Source organism: Sciurus vulgaris, assembly GCF_902686455.1.
Source record: "Sciurus vulgaris genome assembly, chromosome: 1".
Taxonomy (NCBI): domain Eukaryota; kingdom Metazoa; phylum Chordata; class Mammalia; order Rodentia; family Sciuridae; genus Sciurus; species Sciurus vulgaris.
The window spans coordinates 50,986,282-51,013,950 of record NC_136461.1 but is presented as its reverse complement, the minus strand read 5'-3'; the positions used below and the strand labels follow the sequence as shown (position 1 = coordinate 51,013,950).

At 33.4% G+C, this 27,669-nt stretch overlaps 1 protein-coding gene across 1 annotated transcript in view; it reads left to right on the top strand.

The window, feature by feature from the left end:
* The window catches only part of DOCK7 (dedicator of cytokinesis 7), a 225,563-nt gene that overhangs the window by 181,896 nt on the left and 15,998 nt on the right, over positions 1–27,669 (top strand). The window contains 11 exon segments of the mRNA XM_079103571.1: positions 2,922–3,080; positions 3,719–3,819; positions 4,938–5,130; positions 6,847–6,990; positions 9,422–9,553; positions 11,312–11,326; positions 17,525–17,650; positions 19,162–19,251; positions 19,370–19,606; positions 20,204–20,347; positions 21,574–21,680. Coding sequence (XP_078959697.1) covers positions 2,922–3,080; positions 3,719–3,819; positions 4,938–5,130; positions 6,847–6,990; positions 9,422–9,553; positions 11,312–11,326; positions 17,525–17,650; positions 19,162–19,251; positions 19,370–19,606; positions 20,204–20,347; positions 21,574–21,680 — 1,448 coding nt within the window.

The window sequence follows — 27,669 nt, the reverse complement described above, 5'->3', positions numbered from 1 at the left end:
TAAATTGGATTATTGGCTCAACTCTTTGTAGGAAGTTCCTTCCAGAATGTGTTTTTATTTCTGGGTGTCCTGATGCATGCCTGTAATTCTAGCTGCTTGGGAGGTCAAGGCAGGAGTGTTGCAGGTTCATATCCAGGCTGGGCAATTTAGCAAGACCCAGTCTTAAAATAAAATTTTAAAAAAACTGGGGATGTAGCTCAGTAGTAGAATTTGCCTGACGTAATCTAGGCTCTAGTACCACCCCCACCCCAAAACACACACACACACACACACACGTATGTGTTTTTACTGGGATTTTGCTATAAAATACACATCTTGCTTAACTTCCTGAACTTTCTGAATGGTCCATCTCTGTTGAATCCTACTAGATTTTTAGATTATTTTGTTTTCCAGACAAACAGTTTTATCATTTCAGATAAAGCTGAAATAAGTTTCAGATAAAACTTAAATAAGAAATAAGTTTCTTATTTAAAGGGATTTTTCCCCATTAGTTCTGAAACCTGTGCCCTGGATACCTCACTTTCCTTTTCTTTCATTGTCTTGCATTGGGACTACTTCCTGTCTTAGTTTATCTTAGCAACCCTTACTCACTTTTTAAATATATGGATTATATGTCTCACCTCAATCTGATGAAGATAAAGTTTATGGGATATTTTTTCCTTATTCATCTTTTATTTTTCATGAAATTCAAGAAGAGCAATGGGAAATTGCTATTCATACAAGTCCTCTTCTTTTTCTTTAATCTCATTTTATTGGTTCTCCTTAGTACCAAGTCCTCTTTCTTAATCCAGAACAATAGAGTCTAGTTATTTTATTGATCTCATTTAGTTTTTGAAATAAAGTTCCTAAAATTTTACCACACTTAGAGTTTTTCAAATTTTTTTCTGTTATTTTAGGAAAGCTTTGTATAGTAGAGGGGGAAAGACAATTTATCATATTACTAACAGGTAGTGCCTATGAAAAGGAATAGGTGATTTAAAATTGGCAGTGGTGCATATGGTTGATATATTCAACAGATACTAAAATATTGAACTGTGTGCTAAATTGGGGCAACATAAAAGGACCATCCTTTTTTTTCAAGTAGTTTAGCATTTAATGGGGCAGGATATGAATAAGCAGTGTTCCTCTCATAATAGATGAACCTATTTCAGATGGTTCTGTATTATATAAAGTAATATTAAGTAAAACACAAGAGTATGTAGCACTGAGCAGGTGCTAATATAATGAGAGATAAGCAGAGGGCATTGTGTAAGCACACAGAAGAGCAGCTTATGACTCAGGAATGGGTTTTCAGAAAGAGCAAATGCTTTAACCGTGAAGATTTACCCAATCAGATGGATAAGTGGATAAAAGATTTTAAGTATGGAAAATGGTACATGCATAATTAGGAAGTCAGGGAGATAAGGAAATAGGCAAACACAAACCTTTTGGCACTCCTTAATGGTTATGGCTGGAAGAGAGAATAGTAAGGGATAAAGTTGTAATTGCAAAGGCCTAGACTAACTTATAGGCATATACTTTTTGTTTATCAATGTACTCTTGGTTTGCATTGTATGATTTGACTTATTTACTGAATTGAATACTTGAGTTTTATCCTTAATGCTGTGGAGGCCACTGGAGTATTGTAAGGAGAGGAGTGATGTGTTAAGATGTACATTTTACACAAAGATCCATGGTGCTACATAGAAGATGACCTTAAGAGATAAGAGAAAAAGTCAAGGAGATTAACTTGGAAGTTATTACAGTAATCCAAGAAACAAATAGTAAGGGTGTAAACTAAAGCAATGGCATTGGGAGTGGAGAAAGGATAGATAGGAACAGATTAGGGGATGACATGGGTTAGATTTATTGTACCAATAATGAAATGGAAGAATGAGTGTGGAATGGCCCCTAGATTTTTAGCCTGCATGACTATAAGAATAATAGCACCATTTATTTAGATAATCAATAGGAAGAGAAAGCATTTTAGACATGTTGACCTTGAGGTACCCTTGAAACATCCAGATGGAGCTGTCTAGTAAAATGTAATAATCTGGAGCTCTGGAGAGAAATATAATTTGAAGACAGAAACACATTTAGGCTAGATGAAGGCAAAGGCATCAGTGAGGACACTTAGAGCATAAGAAGTGTGAAGAGAGGTTTTTGACAAAATTTTGGTAACACTGGTATTTAAGAAAGATGACCAAGGAACAAAGGAGTTGAAAGAGGAGTGGATGAAGAATAGGAAAACCAGTATAAAGTGGTACAAATGAAGATCTCGGAGGAAATTATCAATTATTAGTACATCCAAATATACAAAGATATCAAGTAAAATATTGACAAAAAAAAGGTAGCCTGGATTTGGCAATTATTAGGTTATCATTGATAACCTCTCGAGTGGTTTCATAATAGGGAATGGTGGAACAGAAATGGATTTACAGTAAAAAAATTAACAATGTACATTTTAAATGCTTAAAGGCATCATTCCAAAAAATTCTACCTGTTAACATATGAAGTATGTTAAATTACTTTCATGTAGTATGAACCTAATTAAATGGACTAGAGTTTAAATGCTACATCTACAACTTAAGGATTTTGTGATGTCACTCAGGCTCTTTAACCTTATCCGTAAAATGGTGTTACTATTAATAACATATACCTCATAACAGATAAACATAAAGATCTAGACACAATTCTGATTCAACTCTAACACATGCCTTTTTTAACAATGTTTCTTAGCAAATTACTTGTAACAAGATTCTAAGTTCTATGCCCTTTCTACAGTGAGATTTTAATGTGCACGTTTCATTACTTTAAAATTTACTATTAACTCAGGGTGGTATTTTATCATCAAATTTTTTTCTTCTGGCAAAGAATAAAAAGCACTTTTTACTTTAAGCTTTCCTATATTAAATGCGGACCTGACCATTTCTCTGTTACAGAACTTTGCCAGGGTTAAAATGCAAGTAACAATGTCACTATCCTCCTTGGTGGGCACATCTCAGAATTTTAATGAAGAATTTTTAAGACGTTCTTTAAAAACTATATTGACATATGCTGAAGAAGATCTGGAATTGAGGGAAACAACATTTCCTGATCAGGTCAGAAATGTTACTTTACAAATTATTAATTGAAATAGGCTTGTTAAATAGGCACTTTCCAGGTTGTTAAATATTGGTTTTGCTGGTGGGTCTTTTGTTTTTCTTTCAGTCCTCTTATGTGCCTCAGAGAAGACAGAATCTATTTTATTAAGATACCTTCCTTTTGGGAATAGTCAGTATCTTTGGTATTTAATTCTGTACTTTTGTAAACAAGTAAAACCATAGACTTCTTAGGCAATGCAGACAAAGCATTATGATGAAACATTACTCCCACTTATTAGTCAAATAGTAGTTTGCCTTAAAAAACTAAAATTTCTATAAATTACCTTTTAGTAAAATGAGAAATATAGGGCAGAATTTTCCATTTGCACTCTTTATTCCCTATATCCTATAGTTTATTTTTACTTATAGCTCTCCTTGTTTCCAGGTTTAAAAAAAACTGGAAAAACATGGTCTGCTGAGCAATTTTTATAGTTTACTACCTTTCCTTTCCATACCCCAGCATTCCTACCCTCTGTAGAACTCTGTCAATATCATATAATTTATTTTGAAATCTTTGTTTATCTGAAATATCTCCTAAGTTAATTTAGTGATAATAAATGAATAATAAAACATTTTTATAAAATTCTCTGATGCAGGTCCAAGATCTGGTTTTCAATCTTCACATGATCCTTTCTGATACTGTTAAAATGAAGGAACATCAGGAAGATCCTGAAATGTTGATTGATCTAATGTACAGGTAGCATTTGTTTGATTCCCTTATACTTTATATAATGAATTTAGTAAGACATATTAATAACACTAGATAAAAAAAGTTAAACATACAAAAACTATTTAAGTGATTTTTCTAATGGTAGTTTGAGAAGTTCCAAGCTGCTTTTTAGATCTTCTGTGTCACCTGTTTTAAGAACTATGTAAAAGTATAGTAATAGAAGGCATTTCAGTTCTTGACTGGGGTTGGTGGGAGATGAAGTGGAAAGGACAACAGGGAATGTATACAAACAGGTATGAGAACACTTAAGATTGATGAATGTGTTCATTTTATTATCTTGCTTGGGGTGGTGGTCTTATGGGTATACACAGATGTCACAGCTTAGCAAATCATAAATATATGTAGTTTATTATCTATCACTTTTGCCTTAATAAAGCTATTTTTTTTAAAAAAAGAACTATGCATACCTGGTCAGGATATTCACTGATTATCAAAAACAGGAATTCAAAAATAATCGTAGACACATATTTAACATCTTGATGTCCTAGGAATGCCCCAGCCCTGTATATTAATTGTATAAATCAGTCATTTAAGAAGAAAATACAGTATATGTATGCTTTATCATAACAATAATTATCTTTACTTTAAATATAATTATGGCTAAAGATATCGATTCTAGGGACAAATTTTGAAAAATCTATAGTTTTTTGTATCTTGATAAATCAACAGTAAAAATTTAGAATTTTTTTGCTATATGACCCTTTCTTTTTTGTTTTTCAATTCATTAAAAACACAAGTAAAACAACTTTATTCTATTTAAAGTAAAGATGACATAGCTGGGCATGTTGGTGTGCACCCATAAACCCAGCTACTCAGGAAGCTGAGGCAGGAAAGTCACAGGTTCTAGATCAACCTGGGCAATTTAGCAAGGCCCTTAAGAAAAGTTGGGGACAGGAAATGTAGCTCAGAGATAGAGCACCCCTGGGTTCAATCCCCAGTACTTAGTACTACAAACACAAAAGGTACCTTGATAGGTTGTATACAGAAACAGAAACCTGTTCAGGTAAACTCCAAACAAGCTATCTAAAAATTTCTCCTAGTTTGGGAAGCATATGCTAATTGAGAAGAATTTCTGTTTCAATCAGAATTGCCAAGGGTTACCAGACCTCTCCAGATCTACGATTGACCTGGTTGCAGAACATGGCTGGCAAACACTCAGAACGAAGCAATCATGCTGAAGCTGCACAGTGTCTAGTCCACTCAGCAGCACTTGTTGCTGAGTATTTGAGCATGTTAGAGGACCGTAAATATCTGCCTGTGGGATGTGTAACATTTCAGGTAGGAATATGCCAAGTATATATTAAATCAAGGTATGTCCTGTTTGGGTTTTAAATTTCACTCACTGGTGTTTAAGAGTCCTTCAGTTTGTAAAGAAAGCACAAAGATTGAAGCTAAATTGTGACAAGGTTAATTAACATTAATGTTACACTATCATTGTCACTAACGCATTTTTTCCACTAATGCATTTTTAAAGGGTATTCCTCATTAATTTTCTTTCCACAGTTTCTTACCCTTAAATTATCAATAATTTCTTCTCTTTGCCTTTACTGCTTTGTAATCAGTTATGGACTTTAGTGTCTTTGAAAATGTATTATACTCAAAATACTGAGAATCAGAATTTAATCCATAGAATTAATTGGCTTTTACTTAACACACCCCATAAGTCAATATTCTTCATTCCCTGTGTAAAATATATTAATATCATGACTCACAGATAGTAGTTTACTCTCTAGTAGAGGTACTTTCCTCTGACCCACTAATTGAATTCTTTTCTTGCCAGGAGTCAGTTATGGTCAAGTGTGGTGGTCAGAAACTCAGTAGGCAAAGGCAGGAGGATCACAAGGCCAGCCTGGGCAACTCAGGGAGACCCTGTCTCAAAATTTTAAAAAGGGCTGGGGATGTGGCTCAGTACTAGACTATCCTGAATTCAGTTCCCTATTATTGCAAAAAAAAAAAAAAAAAGTGGGGGAGAGGAGAGTCTGTTATGTTTTGTCTTCCTTCAAAACCTGTTAAGACAGGTTTAAGATATTACAAAATTTTAATTAAGTGTTATATCTTCTTATGATATTAGAATGCAGAAATTTATTTGTCTGAAAACTAAATTGAATGTTTTGCAAAGATTCAGTAAAGGTGAACCTCTAAAGTAATTACTATTGAATTAAGTTGGGACCAAACAAATAAAAGATTGAAGGAAAATCTCCTTAAAATCTAGGATATCTAGATTTGATTATCTTCAAATTCAAGTTTTTACTCTTTACTTAAGAGACTGCATAAAATTCTGATTTGGATACCCATATGTAAAGAAAAGGCCTTGAACCTACTTCAAAAGTTGATAAATGAGTGTACATCTATAGTAAGTGTTTATTAAAATAGGTAAGGTATGTATCATGTCTTGCTTTTTAGAAACAATGACAGATTCTTATTTTATTGGGTAAGAGGCCTTTAATTATACCTGCCCAAGCTGAGAGACCTCCCCCACCCACCACCCTACTGGGGATTGAACCCATGGTCTTGTGCTTGCAAGGCAAGCACTCTGCCAACTGAGCTGTATCCCCAGCCACCAAGAGACCATTTTTGTACTTGAATTTCCCTTACAGAGAGCTTTGAGATCAGCTAAATCAAGAAGAAAGACTACATAAGTCCTTTTAAATGTCCTAAGTCTTTAGCCCATGATTTTTCTTTTAATCTTTTTTCTCACCTTTTTACTGAGGGCAAAGTTGTCTAGCAGTAGCATTGCCATTTTATTGTCATCTTCAAAAACAGAAAGTCTTTTTATTGTTTACTCTTTTATTTTCTAGCATTCAGAGTTAAACCCAAAGCCTTACACATGCTAGGCAAGCACTCTACTACTCTGAACTATGTCACTAGCCCTTCCTTTTTTTTTTTTTTAACCTAAGCTGACAATCATATTTCACTTTCAGTTACTTTGTATACATCTTTCATGTGCACAAAATTAATTCCATTTTGCAAATTTTTTTCATTTTTTTCCTCTAGAATATTTCATCTAATGTTTTGGAAGAATCTGCAGTCTCAGATGATGTGGTATCTCCAGATGAAGAAGGTATCTGCTCTGGAAAATACTTTACTGAGTCAGGACTTGTGGGATTACTGGAACAAGCAGCTGCTTCTTTCTCTATGGTAGATGACTCTTGTTCATTCTCTTTCCACAGTTTCATACCTCCTAATTATCAGTGACATGTATATTTATTCTCTCTGCCTTGTAATCTTGCCTTTCCTTTAAAATAATTTCCTCCAAATACATTTAGCATGTAGAAACAGATTTTCTTTCTAGATTCATCATTGCTTACTCCTTTGGATTTTTAATAATGTCACTTACCCCAGTGTTTTTCATTTGTTTGTTTATGAACCAGCATGTAGTCTGCAACAGATAAAATAAAACAAAATTTCCCTGGGTAATTTAAGTTCTACTTGAGTAGACTAACATGGCTGTATAAGTGGAGCTTGTATAGGGTGAAATGGAGACTCTTCTTTCCAGTTTGTTGGGCATTGCCTTGGTGAGCAGAAAATTATGGCCACCCATCCATCCCATCCCATTGGCTGCATACTAGCCTTATTAGGTAGATTTGGGGGGCTTGGAACTTAACTGTCCCAGCTTTCTAAACTGTATTTGGAGTCCCTTGCCTGACTACTCTACTATTGCTATAACCTTATCTTCTCCCATCTGTATGCGAAGAATTGAAGCAATAAGGTGGAGGCCAGATGGGATGTTTATAGAAGGAAAAGAGCCAAATCTTGCTTGCCTTCCTGAACCATGTAGATAAGTTTAGATGCTTTCTCTGTCTTTTCTGCTTAGAGTTCAGTGTCTCAGCACCAATATTTATAAGATACTGAGGTTCATGATAGAGTAAGAGAGAAGATTGAGGTAACATGCAAAGCTGCTCTGCTTCCTGATTGGAAATGGGTTATTTCTTCTCCAGGCCTTAGCCCTATCCTGAAATATATTGGCTAATGACACAGATTTAGAAGGCACATTGCCAACATTCAATTCCTAACTCTGCTACTTACTTGTATTACTTCATGATACAAATTAATCTATGGATGTCTAACTTTTCTTACCTATTAAATACATCAAGTATAGTACCTACCTCACAGGATTGTTATTAGGATTAGATGAGTTAAAAAAAAAAAAATGTAATGTATTAATGTAATGAAATTGGGCATGGTGGCACACAACTGTAATCCCAGCTACTCCAGGAGCAGAGGCAGGAGAATTGCAAGTGCCAGGTCTGCCTCAGTAACTTAGCAAGACCCTATCTTAAAATAAAAAATAAAAAGAACAGGGGATGTAGCTCAGTGTTAGACTGCCCCCAGTTCAAACCCCAGAACCACAAAAATCAGTAAATAAATGAATAAAGTGTAATAGTGTTAGTCTTAAGAGTATAAATGTCTTGCCTCTAAGAACCTTGACTGTTCAGTTCCTCCCCTAGGCTAGTATGAATTAGCATGGGAGAAAGCTTTTTTGCTATTGATAGAATATTTCAGGAAACATAACTATATGTTTTATGTGTGTAATTTTAATAATTTACAGTAGTGCATTTAGATTAGGTGACAATGACCTATATTACAGATACTTTTTTTGCTTATATGCAAGTTCATTCTTTTTGTATCTAACTATATATTTTATACACATAATTACATGTTGCATGATTATGAATTCCATTCTTTTTCAATTAATCTGTTTGATTTTAATTTAGATTATTATTGGACATTTTAATTACATATTTCACTATTAGCTATATTATTGCTTAAATATACTTCTGTGAACTGACTAGGAAATAGAAAGACCACATGTTTATTTCCTTGGGAGAGTATGCTTGCTGATCTGTGAAACAATCAGAACTCATCAACTGCTTTTAGAAAACATCTTCATCTTCTCTGTACAGTACCAATCCATTTTTAAGGATAAGGGATGAAACAGCAGTACAGACACATCTTGTCTCCCACTCTGATTATAACCAGATCAACCAGTGGCCAACCAGTGGCTAACTAGCTCCTAGTGGAAGAAAATCTGATGACTCAAAACCCTCTTATATTTTGTTAAAGATTCAAATTGTTTGAAGATTTTTTCTATAGGAGATTCTGTATGTCAACTTAGTATTTTTGAGAAGTAAATGGTTTTAATTTCCCAGAAGGACCCACATTATCAGATTTATAGGAGAATTAGGTTGTCAGTATAATAATTGAATATTTTTTATTCCCTGCTCAGAATTAGTTTCTACAAAAGTTTTTATGCTTTTTAAGCAAGTATATACACATACACATTTACCTTAGTGAAGTAATCATGGAATAAATAAAATAAGAATGTCCAATTCATATTATATACAAACATAAATATGCATATATATGTGTGTATATACATGCATACATATCTATATACATTGTGTAAAATTCTTTTGTTATACTTTAATACAACTAAAAATTAATGTTTATTTTTGTGTCCTATTGGAAAAGCTTCAGTGGTATTCTTGGAAGAAATATGAATTTATAAATCATAATTATTTTCTTATTAATATAAAAAAACCAATGTCTTATAAACATTATTTTATAGGCTGGCATGTATGAAGCAGTTAATGAGGTTTACAAAGTACTTATTCCTATTCATGAAGCTAATCGGGACGCAAAGAAACTATCCACGATTCATGGTAAACTTCAAGAAGCATTCAGCAAAATTGTTCATCAGGTAATGATTCTAATTTCTAGCTTTAGTATAAGCAGAGAAGACTGTGTAGAAGACTTAGTGTTCTGATGTCAAACTAAATTCCATGAAGTGATCATTTTAATCAGGTTACAATGAGCACTAAAAATGATGGTTAATGGCTAAAGCAAGACTAACAAAAAGTGAATTTGCCTAAAGTGGATGATGATCATTATGACTTTACACACAAGTTTTTGTTTTTGTTTTCATTTTTTATAAAAATAAATTAGTAGGCCAGGCATGGGAACACACCCTGTAATTCCAGCGGCTTGGGAGGCTGAAGTACAAGGATCACAAGTTCAAAGCTGGCCTCAGCAATTTAGCAAGGCCCTGCCTCAAAATAAAAAAATAAAAAGGGCTGGAGTTGTGGCACAGTGGGTAAACTCCTCTGGGTTCAATCCCTGGTACCAAAAACAAATAAGTAAATAAATAAAAATAATTTGTTAGCAAGTTTTTAAAAATATTATTTTCTGTTTCACAATGTAAGTATAATCAAATCTGATTTTTAAACTGGTATTTATTCCTTTGCTGCCAAAAAAGTTTCTAGGTTTAATTTTTTTATTCAACTATGTGAAACTGTAATAAACTTCTAATACTTTTCATGACTGCAACTGAACTTGATCTTCCTCGATGTTTACATTATCATCCTTTGATATATTTGTAATATAAAAATAATACTTAGTGGAAACAATGAACAAAATGGGCCTTTGTAATTTAATTATAACAGTATGATTTTAGTACTTTATTGTTCATTATGTAATCCCCATGTTATCACCAAAATTGAAATCAAATTAGGTATGGTTTTAAAATGAAATAGACTACTAGCAATTTATTTTCTTGAAACTAAATTCTTGGCTCCATTGAAATACTCTGAAATGTCCTGTTGAGCCTTCTCCAGTCTCCACTTTTCTGTTCCCTTGCCTGTGCTACCCATGCTGTTAACCTGCTGCTGCCATCCTCTACCAAGGAGGTAGAGTAGAGATTATCCTTTTTCAGTACTAGTCCTACTTTATTGTCTGTCAGCTTGGCCTTCTCTTTCTTGCCATGGGCTAAGCAGTTATGAATGAGTTGATATGATCTGAAAATAACATAGGGCTGCTAATCCTGTTAAGCCAGGATTCTGTTATTTACTAAAATATTGAAGTTGCAAAATTTTGATTAGGCTTCATGATCATAACAGGTGAGTCTTTTTATAATTAGTTATACCTATACTAAGGAAGGAACCTCATCCCAGTTTCTAGAGCTATAAATTACAAATTGTAGATGTCAAGTCTGGAACATCTAGAGCTAGTTGTTTCCAAGAAATTTCATCCATTTATGTCAGTGGCATTTGAGCAAAATTGCAATTTGTATTCCAGTTCAACCTGGATATTTCAGTGAAGCACAGCTCACCGTAGTTGGGGATCTAATTTAGACACATAAATGGAACAAGCATCTGGTTTTCTTTCCCCAAATGTGTACTTTAACTTTTAAAAAGTATTTTGTACTTTTCACTTCAAAAGTTTCAAGTTTTAAAAGGCAATATTTTAACTTCTAGGTTTTGAACAAGCAATTTGTCATATTATTATAGATCTTAAGTGAAAGAACATGCTGTTTTAAATATCTTGTTATCTTCTATTCATTGAGAAGAAATTATGGTATATGATGCCTTACACTATTCATCTTCTTTTGGCCTTTTTTTTCTTTTTAAATGTTTTTTTTTTTTTTTATATGACTTGCCCTTTTTTACTTTTTATTATACAGAGTACTGGCTGGGAGGTAGGTAATGTTTTAGTTAGTTAAAGACACTAATAGATTGATTTGATCAGATTTCTTATGCCAATGCTTTACCCACATCTGCTAGCTGTGGGCATTCTGTTGCTATCTGCTATCAACTGAATTCATTAACCAAAGAAATTTTGTTAAAATACTGTAAGTTATTTTAAGAAATTTTTTATTAAGAGGTTGTAGGCAGTGCATGGAAATCCATATGTTACACTAATGAGATTCTTTGGTAAATGAGCCACTTTGTCATCACTTTATTTTGTTTTTATCCTTTGAAACATTTCTTTCATCAACATTTATACACAAATTTCTTTTTTTAACCATATTGTTTCACCTCATTTTACAGAGGTCGATTTATGTTTATTGCTCAGAGGTATAAATAGAGTGTACTGTATTTTATCTAATCTAAGATATCAATTGTAAGACATGATATTACTTTAATATGCCTTTAAGAAAAGAAAAAAACCAAACTTGTGTGTTAAACCAGGACATCCTGTGAGTTCAGCGATGAATACCAACTACAGAGATACTAAAATGTGAGCAAAAAAAAAAAAAACATGCATCTCAGCATTGATGAAATATGGTGTTAATTTGATCTTGAGTTACTTCACCTTGAGTTTAAGCCCTGCTGAGGAAGGAAATTCACTTTTGTCATTTAAATTTTGTGATGAAAGGGATAAAGAGATTGATAGAACTTGAAATTTAATTTGACCTTATATTCTGACAGTGTTTGATATTTTAGTGTTTAATAAAGACTACTTGTACTTCCTTTTATGTATTAGTTAGGCTTGTGAAAAGTTATATGTAAACTAAATCTTACCTGGAAATTTTCAGGAAAAATTGATTACCATTGTTTTATATCTCTCTGAAAAGAAAAGGATTCTGTAAATTATGCCCTAATTTATTTTGATAAGGTAAAAGTAGGTAATATAGATCAGAGTTATTTAAAGCTAGGCATACTTACAAAGCTATCTACTTTGCCTCTCACTTTGTAGTCAGTTTTATGTTGACTTAACAGCTTAGACTTCTCTGGTTTTGCATTACAGTATCTGTTTTGGAACCCAAATAGAAAGCCTATGGAATGAATGTTATGACTGAGTTTTCTTCTGTTTCGGAAATAGTCCCCACATTTTGCTTTTCTTTAAGTGAAGCCAGAACTTTTACATCTACTTTACTTCTCCAGATTAAATGTATATTACTTTGTTAATACCTGAGGTATAATCCTTCATGTCATTGTCTCAGTTAAGACAGGTGTAAAGAGACTTGTCATAGTTATCAATGAAAGATAAAGTTCCTTATGGATATTCTAACATGCAGTAGAATTGGCTGAAAATTAGGCCTATAATGAAAATTATAGTATAATGAAATTTATAGTAATATATTGAAACCTCTGAGCAGTTTAGTATTAGTCTGCTTGATGTTAAATCGACCCCTGAAAGGTATAATTTTCACTGGTTATGACATTAATACCATTCTTTCATCATGTTTATTGCATGGTAAAAGTCGCACAGACTTTATTTTCTTGTTTGTATTTTTGTCACTACTTTTTACTGGACCTTTAGCTTTGTAGCTTCTAAATTTGTTGCACGTTTGTTTTTTGCTTTTCCCTTGTAAAACTTAAATGGATGCTTGCATTTTTAAAAAAAATGTGTTTGCTACCATTTGCTGCTTAATTGTTTTTGAAATTTCCCTAATTAAAATGCTTTCTGTTTTCTCTTCTCTCTTGCCCCTGGTTGCTGACCCTACTCCCTACTTTTACTATTGTCTATTGTGGTAAGTTCCTATCTTGTGAATATTTTTCTTTATGATTCTGTGAAAATCTCAGTAATTTCATTTTTTTTCTAAAAACTATGTTTTCTAGCTAATTTCTTAGTGTTCTCCTAGAGCTTTCATGAATTGAAGTCCAATAAAGATAATTTATATACTGTAGGAAGGCTTTTATTATGCTCCTTTGGTACAGATTGTTGAACTTGGCAAAACTTTGGGGGATGGGGAGGGAGGGGGGAGTTAAAAGTTGTGATATTTAGCAATTTGGTGAAGTATTTACATTCAGAATAACAAATCATACCCTTAAGGAATCATGTGGCTGTTTTCTACTCTGCCAATTTCCATTCCTTAATGGTTCTTTAATGTTCACTTTTATTTTCACTTTTCTCACAGGCCTTTTTTATTTTTCTTGAAATAATAGAAGATAAATCATTTCTTTCCTGGGATACATTTTTAGTTACTTTTAAAAGAGATATGTTGAACTTCTGTATAAAAATTTTATAACTATTTCATATTTTGTGTGCATATGTTTATTTTCAAAATGTATTTGTCCATTTGCCAAATAGTGGTAAATTTGTATTCAGAAATACACTAATACAAGTTGGCACTTTTAAAAAAAATCAGTCCCCAAATGCTAATAACTTAGTGACATGACACTTCATTTTGTTTTTAAAGATTACATCATATTTCTTTAATAAGAGAATACCGTACCATAGTAGATACATCTTACAGTCCTCAGAAAGGCTAGAGAAGATGGGGTTAGCTTTATTAAACTAAACTCTCTACAACATCAACAAAGAACTGTTGGTTACTGTAACTTTTGAGATTGAACATCCAAAATGACTCTATTTTAACTCTTATTAGTGAGTTGGATGAACATAAATGAGTCAGTATCTTGGTTTTTATGTGCTCAGAAATAGGCCTTAGGTCTGGCCTAATGGCTTCTGTTGAATTTTATAGTGTTTAATCTGCTCTAAACCTGAGTGAGAGAAAGTAACTCATCCAAGTAAATAAAAAGTAGAGCATAATTAAAAACAGCTGAGTATATTCAAAGTGGGGAGGGGAATATACACTAAATGAAGGAGATGTTAAAAAGTTGAGAGGAAGCCTTAAGCAAGTACTTTTAGGCAGCTTAATGGGAAAATATGACGCTACAAAAAGAAAAAAGCTAATGTAGGTATGAAGCATCCATTGTTTACCTCAGGAAGGTGAAGTTAAATATGAAGACAGTTAAGGAAAACACAGTAAGTGGGAAGAATCTTAACATCTATAAGAGGAGATGCTTTCTAGTAGTGGCTACCTCCCTGATAATTGGTATAGACCATCAGTGAGCAGCTGATGAGAGATGCCATACTGCTGACTTTGTTCTGTCCCTTGTGCTGTTTTTGTAGATCATTATTTTTGTTGTTACTATGATTTTTTATCATCATTAGTATTATTATTGTTACTTTAAATCTTAATAAGATTTAGAATAATAAAATCCAAAACTGAAGAAATAAAAATTAAGTGATGTCTTTTCTGAAGATGAAGCTGTATGACAATACTCTTGTTAACTGGATAGGACCAGTGGTTTCACAGTAGAGGACTCTTTCTAAATTGAAAATAAAGTTAGCCAAACTCTTAGTATTTCTTTCTGTCAAGCCTCAACCTTTGATATTTCCTGCCCAACTCGTGTACACACATGCACACACATTCATTTTAAATTCCAGTAGCTCCTTATAGTTACTTCTCTGACTTTTATCATCTCCTGCTTTCACTTTTACTCTGCTCTAGCCACATTCTTCACCTTCCTGTTCTTCAGTAGGCTCTTGTCTCAGAGCCTTTGCACTGGCTTTTCCTTTGTCTGGAAGGCTCTTCCTCCTGAAAGTGTGTGAATAACTCTCAGACCTCCCTCACCTCTTTGCTCAGATGTCACCTTCTTGATGGGGCCTACCCTATCTCCTTTGTCTCTTTTGTTCACTGATTTATCATAAATGTTTAGAACAGCTTACTGACACATAGTAGGCACTCAATAAATGCTTGAATGGATGAAAAAATAACTTCCCTCACATATGTTCTATTTTATGACTGATTCTCTTTTCCTCCACTCTCTGCTAGAATGTCCCTTCCTTCCATTTGACCAATTCTTTTGAGTCAAGAACTCTATGACTAAAACCTCATTTGTCACTTGGTTCCAACAAGATTAATCTTTCCTCCTTTCATACCACTTTTTGCTGTAGTATATATTGCTTTATACTGTAATGATTTGAATACATTTTTTTATTCTCTTGAGTGAGAGATTGGGGATTCTTAAGAAGCAAGACTGACCTACTTCTTCCAAATAGGCCCCATCTCTGCAGTCCACCACTTCCCCATAAGAAGTCAGAGCCCTCATGATCCAATCACCTCCCCAAAAGCCTCACCTCTGAACATTCAAGGTGGGACCAAGTCTCCAACACATAAGCCTTTGGAGGATACTTCACATCCAAACCATAATGCTATAGTAATAAAATTCAGTGTCCAGATTCAGGGAGGCAATGAGCCTACCGATACCTTCACTATGTAGGTCATCTCTACGATATTGTTTCTAGGATACCACACTTTAAAGGTAGCATTGAAGAACTAATAACATGCAAACAGGATTGTAGTTCCTGTCATATGAAGATCAGTTGAGAACTGGAAAGTTTAGCTAAGGGAAATAAGTCCAGACTGCCAACTTCAAATGTTTAAAGGGCCACAATATTGAAGAATTGAAATAGTGTTTTAATCTGGTAACCTCTGAGTAATATAGCTAGGATAACAATATTTTAATATTTTGGGTTTTGTATAGTATATATATTATTTATGTATGTGACTTATTTTAAAAGTAACAATCAGATTTTTAAGTGACTTTTTTCAGATGACTATTTCCCACGAAGTGCTGCCTTTTCTTGATTTTATCAAATTACTATTATTATATTGTTCCTTTGACTTACTAATGATTTTAATCAGAATTTTTTTTTTTAATTTTTTGGGGGGTTAGGTCTATTTTTTTACTTGTTCTTTTTAGATATACATGACAGTAGAGTGTATTTTGGCATTTTATACATATATGGAGTATAACTTAATCTAATGAGGATCCTATTCTTGCAGTTGTACATGATGCAGAGTTACCCTGGTTGTGTATTCAAATACGAGGTTAGAAAAAGTTATGTCTGATTAATTCTACTGCCCTTCCTACAGAATTTTGTTTTAATTCCTTTACTACACCTGGAGATTTTATTTGCTATGGAAGTCAGTTAATATTATGTCTATTAAATTTTGAAATAAACTGCAAAGAGATATTTTTGAATTAGAAACCTCAAGTTTCTTTAGCTCCAAAAACATTTATCTTTGCAGCTATACTTACTTTGAATAAAGATATAGGGTATTTTAAGTCATTATACTCTCCTCTCCCTTGGTTTTGTGAAACTGGTAAATTAAGTGTCAGAGTTTCCTGTTTTTCTTATTACCCATAACATTTGTAACTTATTTATAAACACTGTTTTTTCCTGTATAGAGAAATAAATATAAAATAAATTAAGCTGAAAGAGAATTCAGAGGAATTTAAATATTTAATGTGTAGTTGTGCATATAGGAGCTGCCACAAAATCCTTCAGAAATAGCTTTGTCTTAATTGTAAAAATTACATGGAAAGCTTCCAAATATTTGTCTTTATTGAAAGAATTTGTCTTTAAATGTGCTTGTGTGAGAGACATAAATATATGATTAATGCATGCAGTGAGTGGTTTGGGGGCTTTAGAATAACCTCATCTCAAAAAAAATTTAGTGTCTTTCATTCACAGATTTTCTTTCTATTTCATCTTTAGTTACTCTTCCACATATAAAAATTTTTATCAGTGGAGGGATATTGATAGTAGATTTTTTGCTTTAGTGCTTCTTGAGATTCTTGGCATTTTACTGACTGTCCACTCTACGACAGATCCTATACTTGGCTCCTAACTTTTCTCATTTTTATACATGTAAAGAGCTACATAAAGGCTAGTGCTAATTTAAAAATATGTTAGTGTTGTTTTTCAATGTAGCTTGAGTATACTCAAATAATAGGACAGTTAAAACACAGTTCATGCTATACCAAGCATCTTTTCTTGCAATAAGGACTTATTTTGATTATATGGACTTCAAAAAACAGATCAATGTGATAGCTTGAACAAATTCTGAAAAAACATACCATGTGTGATTTAGTCAATTGGTAAACGCCCTGTTTGTCTAATTTTTGTGAGAAAAAAATGAAAAAAGACTGTTTGTTTTACCTTCATTTGAAACATAATAAAAATATTTTAATTTTTAATTAAACTTATTTTTCAATGTTTTGGAAATTTTACACTATAATAATCTAAGCAGAATGTGAAAAAACAAAAAGATTATATTAAAGTTTCTTCATTTTCCTAAACCTAGGATGGTAAGCGGATGTTTGGCACCTATTTTCGTGTTGGTTTTTATGGAACCAAGTTCGGGGATTTGGATGAACAGGAATTTGTTTACAAGGAGCCTGCAATAACCAAACTTGCAGAGATATCTCACAGATTGGAGGTGAATGCTGTGGTGGTTCATAAAATGTCATCTTTAGTTTGCATTCTTCTTAATCTATTTTCTGATCCAAATTTAATCACTGAATAAGCCAGCTTCTGCCCAAAAAGCACTCCTATGGAGTATAAGGATTTTTAATATTTTCAAATCCTTCAAATATTTTATGGCAACAGTAAAACAATATTATTAACCTTTTTTTGAAGCTCCATTTTTCACACATATTTTAGAAACTCTATATCCTTTGGAATTGCCATGATCTATGGAGAAATGTATGGATTATCCACATTTTGTGCAAAAAGACAAGAAGTTAAGTAGCATCAGATAGTGGAACTAGAAGCAGAACCGCAGGAAATTTCTGACCCAAGTGTGTTATCTCTTTGACTTAATCTGTTTTCAGTGGCACATCTTTAGAATTTAAATGCCTGAAATCACACTTCGAAAACACCTAATAGATAGAGTCTCTTCATCTTTATAATTTTTTCCTCACCACAGATGATTTTCATATTTGTTCAGCTAATCCATCTTTTTTAGTTAAAAATTATTCTTTCTCACCTTTCTGTAGTCTTATTACTCAAAATGTCGTCCATAGACTAGAAGCTTTAGCATCATCTGTGACATTATCTTAACTACAGAATCTCAGACTCCACCACAGATTTTCTGATTTAAAATCTGCATTTTAACAAGATCCCCAGGTGATCTGTGCTCACGGAAGAGTTTGAGAAGAAGAACTTTAGGATTGATTTTATAGATGATGCTGCACCTCCTACATCTTGCTCCCCACCTCCCAATTCCTGGGGATTGAACCTAGAGCCTAACTCATGATAGGCAAGCATTCTGCTGAGCTACACCCCCAGCCCTGATGTTAATTCTTCAGTGTTACATTGTTACTGATGACTGCTGGCTGGACTTTCATAAACTGGCTCAAACTGTGACTTTTTAAATTTTTTAAGAACTAGGTCAGTCTTGGAAAATATTGATTTCCAAGATTAGTCATAAAAATTATCTTTGGGGTAGGGGTAGGAGTGTCTTTGCCCATTCAGATTTAGTTTCCCCTTTCAAATAGCTCCATCCATTACCCATGCTGCTTCCATCATGTGGAAAAGTCACTTTTCTTGACCCCAGTGTTGCTTTTTCAAAATCTAAATCTAAAAACCTCAACAGGTTAGTATTTTTATTTGAGAATTATGGAATGCTACTTTAAATTATTCATAAAAATAAGTGCTCATTAATTAATCTGTAGCACACAAGAAATCAGGCCTAAACAAATTCACTAAAAGTAAGATCCTGTACATCAAAGGTAATGATTTCTTTTGTCCTTTTGCACTGCATTCCCTTTTTATTTCCACAAGAACCCCTTGTGGAATCTTTTTGGAGAAGATTGTTATTTTTCTGTTAATTTGTGTTAAAGTACATGGATGGGAATATTAATTAAATATTTTAAAAGCAATTATTTTGTGACAATTAACTTACTAAATCCCTTGATTTTGCTCAGGAATTCTCTTTTTTTATTGTAGGGATTTTATGGAGAAAGATTTGGAGAAGATGTGGTTGAAGTAATCAAGGACTCTAATCCTGTAGACAAGTGTAAATTAGATCCTAATAAGGTATGATTGATTAGACTATAATCATATGTGGGCTTGTCTTTGAGATCCTCTATGCAATTTTGTTTGATATACTAAATTATTTAGCAGTGAGGAAATGAAGGACTTTTTCCTTTCCTAGGCCTACATTCAAATTACCTACGTGGAACCATACTTTGACACCTATGAGATGAAGGACAGAATCACGTATTTTGATAAAAATTATAATCTTCGCCGTTTTATGTACTGTACACCTTTCACTTTAGATGGTCGAGCCCATGGAGAACTTCATGAACAATTCAAACGGAAGACCATTCTAACCACTTCTCATGCCTTTCCTTATATTAAAACAAGAGTCAATGTCACTCACAAAGAAGAGGTAAGTCCATAAATGGGGAAAATATTGAGTGAAAGATCGTCTAGCCATGTCATAACACTATGGATGCAACAGAAGATATGTACCATCCCTCGAATAGTATTAACACACTAGAACTCACCCATTTTCCAGTCTTTATTTTTGCCATTTTTTTGTTTTGTTTTGTTTTTTGGTACCTGGGATTGAACTCAGGTGCACATGACCACTGAGCCACATCCCCAGCCCGTTTTTATATTTTATTTAGAGACAGGATCTCACTGAGTTGCTTAGCACCTCACTGTTGTTGCGACTGGCTTTGAACTTGCGATCCTCCTGCCTCAGCCTCCTGAACCAACTGGGATTACAAGCATGTGCTACCCTGCTTGGCCATTTTTGCCTTTTTTTTATTAAGTCTCTAATTCATCTTCAGTTTGTGCTTTAAAAGCTTTTTTTGTTTCTTTTTCTTTTTCTTTTTTAAGTTCAGGGATTTAAGTTTGGAACTTCACTATTACATGAAATTTTACAATTGGTCCACTTTTTTTCTAATTTTAATTGGTTATATGAAGCTCATTAAATAGTTTTTGATCAGTACACTGACCTGACAATTGCTGTTTTACTCAGATCATCTTAACACCGATAGAAGTTGCTATAGAAGACATGCAGAAAAAGACACAGGAGTTAGCATTTGCAACACATCAGGATCCAGCAGACCCCAAGATGCTTCAGATGGTACTTCAGGGATCTGTTGGCACAACAGTGAATCAGGTTAGTACTTTTCGCTACTACTGTGTGCTTTAAGTTATAAGTATGACTTAGATTAATTTCATTATTTTTCAAAATCACCAGTATATGCTGAATCAAGTGAAAAGGATATGTGTTGGAAATGATTGCAAAAGATATTAAACTGTAAATGAAGACAAATTGCAAAGCAAAAGTTGTTTAGTGTAATCTCAGTTGTTGTTTTCATACCTGCCTTTTCTACTGTATTATTCTGCCATTCTTACAAACTCTGTTAAGAAGGAATTGAGTCACTTAAAATACCTTTCTTTAAAACACTTGTACTGAAAGAATGTTATCTAAAAAGTAGGGCTCATTTTCAGAGCTGTATACAGGTGCACATGTAATCTTTACCATCTTAGATTCTTGCTGATATTGTCTTCTCCAGATCTCCTTGACAGTGGGTTCTGGGGATTAAATGATATGGAATCACTTTGTATAATTTTATATAAAAATAATTATAATCTTAATAATACAGGAATACAAGATATGATGGTTTTTTTTTTGTCATATGCTCTTTAGAAGCCATCCTCATTATTTCCTTATAGTTGGTTTGCTCAGATTCTCTTGCTAGTAATGATTTTAATCATCACCCAATCTTAAGAATAGAAAAATTTCAAAAAGCTTCAAGTCAGATTTTAAATAATATGTCTTTACTTTTTGTATTAAAGAAATAAAGCCAAAAGTACTGTACTGAAACTTAAATAAACACTAAAAGGCTTTTATTCCCCCAAAATATACATGATTTTGAGGTTTTTACCTCCAAGTGATCTAACTTATTCACAAAGGATTATCTTATTTAACTTCCAGTGTCAGGAATACCTTTGGAATGCTGAGGGAAGCTTAGCAAAATTATATCTAATAATCAGTGGATTGGGAGATGTAGTAGCTTGAGAACTTATACATGCAGGATCAATTAAAGAAAGAAAACTCAGGGCTAACTGCATCAATCAACACAATAGTCCTTGAGCTCCTACTCTTGTTTCTTTGTATAATGAACTAAAAAGTCTAATTGTAGTAGGCAAGAATGTAGATATGAAATTAGGGAAATCTGAAACAAAATCTGTCTCTGAAGAATTTTAATAAAGGCATAAACACATATGCACTAAGCTTAAGTGGAACCATTCTCAGTGCTCAAATAATTTGGATTAATTGTTTCTGTGATTTTAAAGAAGAGAAAAACTCCTTTGCTGTTTTATTTTCTTATTTTGCAGGGGCCTCTGGAAGTTGCTCAGGTTTTCCTATCTGAAATACCCAGCGACCCAAAGCTGTTCAGACATCATAATAAACTGCGACTCTGCTTTAAAGATTTTACTAAAAGGTATTCAAGGCTTCTTGTATAAAGATCTTCAAATTGAGAATGTCCAGTGCCACATTTTGACATAAGGGTCTTAACTATTAAAAAGAAAAAAATATAGGGAAGTGGTTCATGGATAAACAATCCATGTAGAATTTACTGTTCTTTAATAGTGTATATTCCTCCTACATCTATACTCTATAAGACCATAGTTTTTTTATTTTACAGATTGGAGAAGCCAAGGCTCAGGAAATTTTTTAACTTGAAACTATTATTAGACTAACTTGAAAGCTACTGTTAAGTATGAATCTTCAGTATGTGAATATCTTCTTCCCTTCCCTTAGGGAAGTTAAAACAAGAAACTTGGAAGCCAAAAATTTGTGTTTATATCCTGATTTTATCAGTGTATATCTTTTTCTGGGTCACTTAACCTACCTATATGATCCTCAGTTTTTCAAAAAAATCTACAAAGAAAGAATGATACCTAACTGTCATAGGGAGGTTTTACAAATTCAGTAAAATATTACATAGGTGTATTAGAAATCCCCAAACCCACCCCTCAGTTTCAGTGATTTGCCAGGGGAACTCTTAGCATAGTTGTACTGGTGGCTGTGATTTATTGCACTGAAAAGATACAAAGTAATGTCAGCAAAGGGAGAAAGTACATATGGTAAAGCCTACAGGAAACCAAGTACAGACTTCAAAGGGTCTTCAACTGATGGAGTCACATAAGGTATGCCTAATTCCTCTGCAATGAGTTGTGACAGCATGCGTGAAATATTGTCTACAAAGGAACCCCATTAGACACACTGCCAGATGTTTTTATTAAGCGCTATACTCTGTCCCTGATTGTGTACCAAAATTCCAGACTCCCAGAAGTAAAACAGATTTTCAACATAAACCCTACTGTTTGTATGAACAATTTTGGCACAGTGAGCCATTTTTATCTTCTGGGAATAATGAAAATCCTCCTGAAATCCAAATTCTCAGAGGCTAATAGAGGGCCAGTTTTGTAATCAGGTCTTTCTAAGGACAACAGTTTCAGTCTTAACTCTCTGCACAAATAAAATCTTTGTAGGCTAATACTTGGCACATAATAAATAGATAGTTGTAAATATTGAATTTTGAAATAATAGGGAAAAATAGTCATTTATCAACTTGATAATTCCTGCTTTATTAACACTGTGATCACAGAAGAGGGAACAATTAAATGAGATTTTAGAGTATGATTTTTTAACTTAAATTTATTTTTAACTAGTACATAAAAAATTAAAATTATACATATCTGTGGGATACTATGTGATGTTTGGGTACATGCATATATTGTATAATGTTGCCAGGATAAACTTACTTAGGGCATCAGTTTCCTCAAGTATTTGTCATCATTTCTTTATGGTGAAAACAGTCAAAGTTCTTTCTTCTGGCTTTTTGAAATATACAGCACATTACATTGTCTATAGTCACCCTACTGTGCAATAGCACACCAGAACTTCTTACTCCTATCTAACTATAACTTAGTACCCTTTGATCAATCTCTCCCTGTCCAGCCCTCCCCTGTCTTCTCCCCAACCTCTGGTAGCTATCATTCTACTCTCAACTTCTATGAGATCAACATTTTTAGATTGCACATAAATGAGATCACGTGGTACTTGTCCTTCTGTGCCTAACTTATTTCACTTAATGTAATTATTTCCACTTTGATCCATGTTGTCACAATTCTTTGTTATGGCTAAATAGCATTCTATTGTGTATATGTGTACCACATTTTCTTTCTCTGTCAATTGGTGGACAGTTACATTGTTTCCATCTCTCAGATATTGTAAATAGTGCTGCAGTGAACAGGGAAGTGCAGATGTCTCTTTGACAAACTTATTTCATTTCCTTTGGATATGTATTCAGTAGCAAGATTTCTGAATCATATGATACTTCTATTTTTAATTTTTTAAGACCATCCATATAGTTTTCTATAAAGGCTTAACTAATTTCCATTCCTACCAACAGTGCAAGAGTTCCCTTTTCTCCATATCCCTGCCAGCACTTGTTATCTTTTGTCTTTTCAATGATAGCCATTCTTACCAGGATAAGATAATATCTCATTTTGGTCTCGATTTGCATTTCCTTAGCGATTAATGATATTAAACATTTTTTCATGAATTTATTTATTGGCCATATTGTTTATATTTTTTGAGACAAGTATTTAGGTCTGTTGCCCATCTTTAAATCAGGTTTGTTTGTTTGCTACTGAGTTTTTTAATTTCTTACATATTCTGGATATTAACTCCATGTCAGATGTATAGTTTGCAAATATTCCCTTCCATTCTGCAGGTTGTCTCTTCACTCTGTTGATTGTTTCTTTTACTGCATAGAAGCTTTTGAGTTTGATATTAATTCTGTAATATGACTATTAAGGTAGATGGCCTCATAGGATTGATTAAAGGAACAGATGACCTGTTGATAAAGAAACATGTTTGCCACTACAGAATTGACTGATTTCTAGCATTAATTTTATTATTTTGGAGGTTTAATATAATATTAACAAAAAAAAATTTCTGCTGTCTTTGCGAGCAAGGCATTCATGGAACAATACATACTTCATTAAGACATAGACATTTAGTAAGCGATACCTTTTTTGCTTGCTATTGTTTTGGAATATTTTAACACATCTATAATTTTAAATATATGTCTTTTGTATATATTTACTTTAGAGTAATGAATTACTGTAGTCAACAGATCTCCTTAAGTGTTATTTTGACTGTTGAGCAAGTTTTCTATTTGTAAATTTTAAAAAAGACAAAAAGTAGAAAAACAAAACTACGAATAGACTTTACAAAGAAATTATGGCCAAAACCACATTTTTTACATGTTGCCACTGACTTTTATGCCAATATGCATATATATATTTTACCGTAATTAAGTCGTAATATACATATAATCTTAAATTCTTATTCTTCAATTAAAGTTAATACAGTTATTCTAATGGCTATATTATTTCCTCAAATTAATTTAATTTTATATACTCTTTTTTTTTTTTTTTTTTTTGGTACCAGGGATTGTACTCAGTCACTTAACCACTGAGTCCTTATTTAGAGACAGGGTCTCACTGAGTTGCTGAGGCTGGCTTTGAACTCACGATCCTCCTGCCTCAGCCTCCTGAGTTGTTGGGATTATAGGCATGTGCCCCTGTGCCTGGCATATGTTCCTGTTTTTTTAAGTTTTCATGTTGAATGTGGAATAGTTTATACCACAAAGGATCTTTTTTGTTGATATTGTTGAATTAAAATTTCTTTTTCTGTTTTGAACCCAGGGGCATTCAGGAGACAGTCTCACTAAGTTGCTTAGGGCCTCACTAAATTGCTGAGACTGACTTTGAACTTGGGATCCTCTGCATCAGCCCCCTGAGTTGCTGGGATTACAGATGGACACCACCTCACCTGGCTGAATTAAAATTTCTATCATGGTTTTCCAGTTTAAATTCCAGTTTTTCTGCCTTCCTCCCATATAAGTCAGACAAATTAAGTTAACCCCTTTGTCTTAATTTCCTTCTTTTAAAATAGGGGTAGAGAACCTACCTCTGAGAGTTAAGAGAATTAAATGTATGAGCAAAAATAAAATGCTTCAAAAAATTTCTAATCATGGAATTACTAAGCCAAAGTTCAATACATGAACATTTTTATTGGCACTTAACATATGTGTGTTTCAAAAAGTTTCTCAGTATTAACAGTGCCAAGAGAGCAAGTGTACTAGCCTTGGCATACCTTGCTTTAATTTATGCTATATAAATGCAGCATCTTTACTTAATCAATTTTAAATGCTACTTTAGTTCTCTTCATTACTAAAACAACAAACATTTTTCTGTGTTAACTTTTTATGTTTTTGGGTTTTGTCTTTTAAAACTTTTTTCATTAAATATTGAATAGATTAGAAATAATACTTATAACATTTGCTGTTAAAGAATAGTAAGAACCAGGCATGGTGGGGCACACCTGTAATCCTAGTGGCTTGGAAGGCTGAGGTAGGAGAATCATGAATTCAAAGCCAACCTCAGCAACTTAGTGAGGCCCTAAGCAACTCAGTGAGGCCCTGTCTCTAAATAAAATACAAAATAGGGCTGGGAATGTGACCCAGTGGTTAAGCATTCCTGGGTTCAATTCCTAGTTTTCAAAAAAAAAAGTAATTTACCAACTTAAGATATGAGCATTATTTGAGATTCCTTCCCCAGGTACCCTTCTCTGACTTTTCTCCCTCCCTGCCTTTGGAGGTGACCAGCATCCTGAATTTGCTCATTTTATCATTTGTTCTCTTGTCTTACCAAAATGAATAGTTTTATCAAAAATGATTATATCTCTAAATAATATACTATTTAGTTTTGCATCCTTTCAACTTTTTTTCATTTTTTAGCACCCTTTTAACTTTATATAAATGTTCAATATGTATAGTCTTAATAACTTGGCTATTTTCAGTTTTTGTGAGATATAAAATGTTGCTTTAATTTTTATATATATCATTGTATGAATATATCATAATGTATTATTTTAATGAATATTTGGTGGTTCCTGGTTGGTATGTTTTTGTTCTTTTGTTTTTTTAGTTACAAAGAGTGCTACTCAAATATCCCCATACCTATTTCTAGACATACATGTGTAAGAGATTTTCTAGAGCTTTTACTTCAGAGTAGTGTTGATGATTGATAGATCCATCTTCAACCAGTCAATGCCACATTTCCTCCAAAATATATAAGTCCACATTTATCAGTAGTATGAAAGTTCATATTACTGTATATTCTCACCAATACTTGGTATTGTCTGTCATTTTAATTTTTCCAAATCTGGTGAATATGAAATGGGATGCAATTGTGGATTAAATTTGTACTTCCCTGATTACCAGAGAGATTGAATTTCTGGTCAACTGCTCAGCAATTTCACTTTTCCTTTTCTATAAAGTTACATGTCCATATCTTGCTACTTTTCTCCTAGATTCTTTTCCTTACTAATTTCTTAGAGAATTCTGGGTGTGTAATAGTTTATCACTTTTAAATATCACAGATATCTACTCTGAATTTGGGACATGTTGCTTTTTTTTAGTTTGTTCTTAAATTTGATGTGGTTAAGTGATTTAGTCTTTTCCTTTATGACTAGTACTTTGTGTGTTGTGTTGAAGAAATTATTTTCTTTGTAGTAATATTGTGCATGGACTTCTAAAAGCCAGAGGAGGGGTAGTGGGTTGAGGTGACATCTGGATCACCCCACACCCTCAAAGAGAAAGAGCAGGGCTTTTAGGGGCCCCCTCGGGCTCTCCTGGGAGACTCAAGATTTCCCCAAGTTGGGAGCCCAAGGGTCCGGCTCGACCATCCTCCAGCTCTGCAGCCCACATGAGGGCCATGGAAACGTGTTCCAAGTTCGAGAGTTGGATCAGCCCCATAGCTTTCACCAACTATGAGTGGGTGCCTCGCATCCAGAAACCCTTTGTCATTAAGTTTCAGGTGCATACAGCTTGGACCTTGTGTGAGTCTGGTATAATTTGACCTCCTGAGATTCTACCTCAGCAAGAAATAAATGGGAAATGCTACTGAAAAAAATACTAAAACAATAGGAAAGCCACATTTTATTTTTATGTGACTGTAAGCTTACTTACCAAGGTGGACAGTAATTTCAACACTTTTCTACCTGATGGAGTTCTATATCTTGAGTTCCAAAAGATGTTTATTGATGAAAGGTTACAATGTAAGCATCATAAAACTATTTATCAGACTCTGAGAGTTGAACACACAGGGTATTAATTCCCCCAGAATCATTACTGTTAAGAGCCCAAATACAACAGGAATTAGAAATGCCAACATTGAGAGCATTTAGGGAATCTGGATGAAGGAGTGGAAGAGTGTAGAGCTGGATGTAATAAGCTTTGCTTTGAACACACATTCTCACATCAGAATTTGAACACAAGAAGGAAGAATGTATCCATATTTCAGAAGAAAAAATACAAAATATGAATCAGAAATTGCAAGACTAGGAAAAGA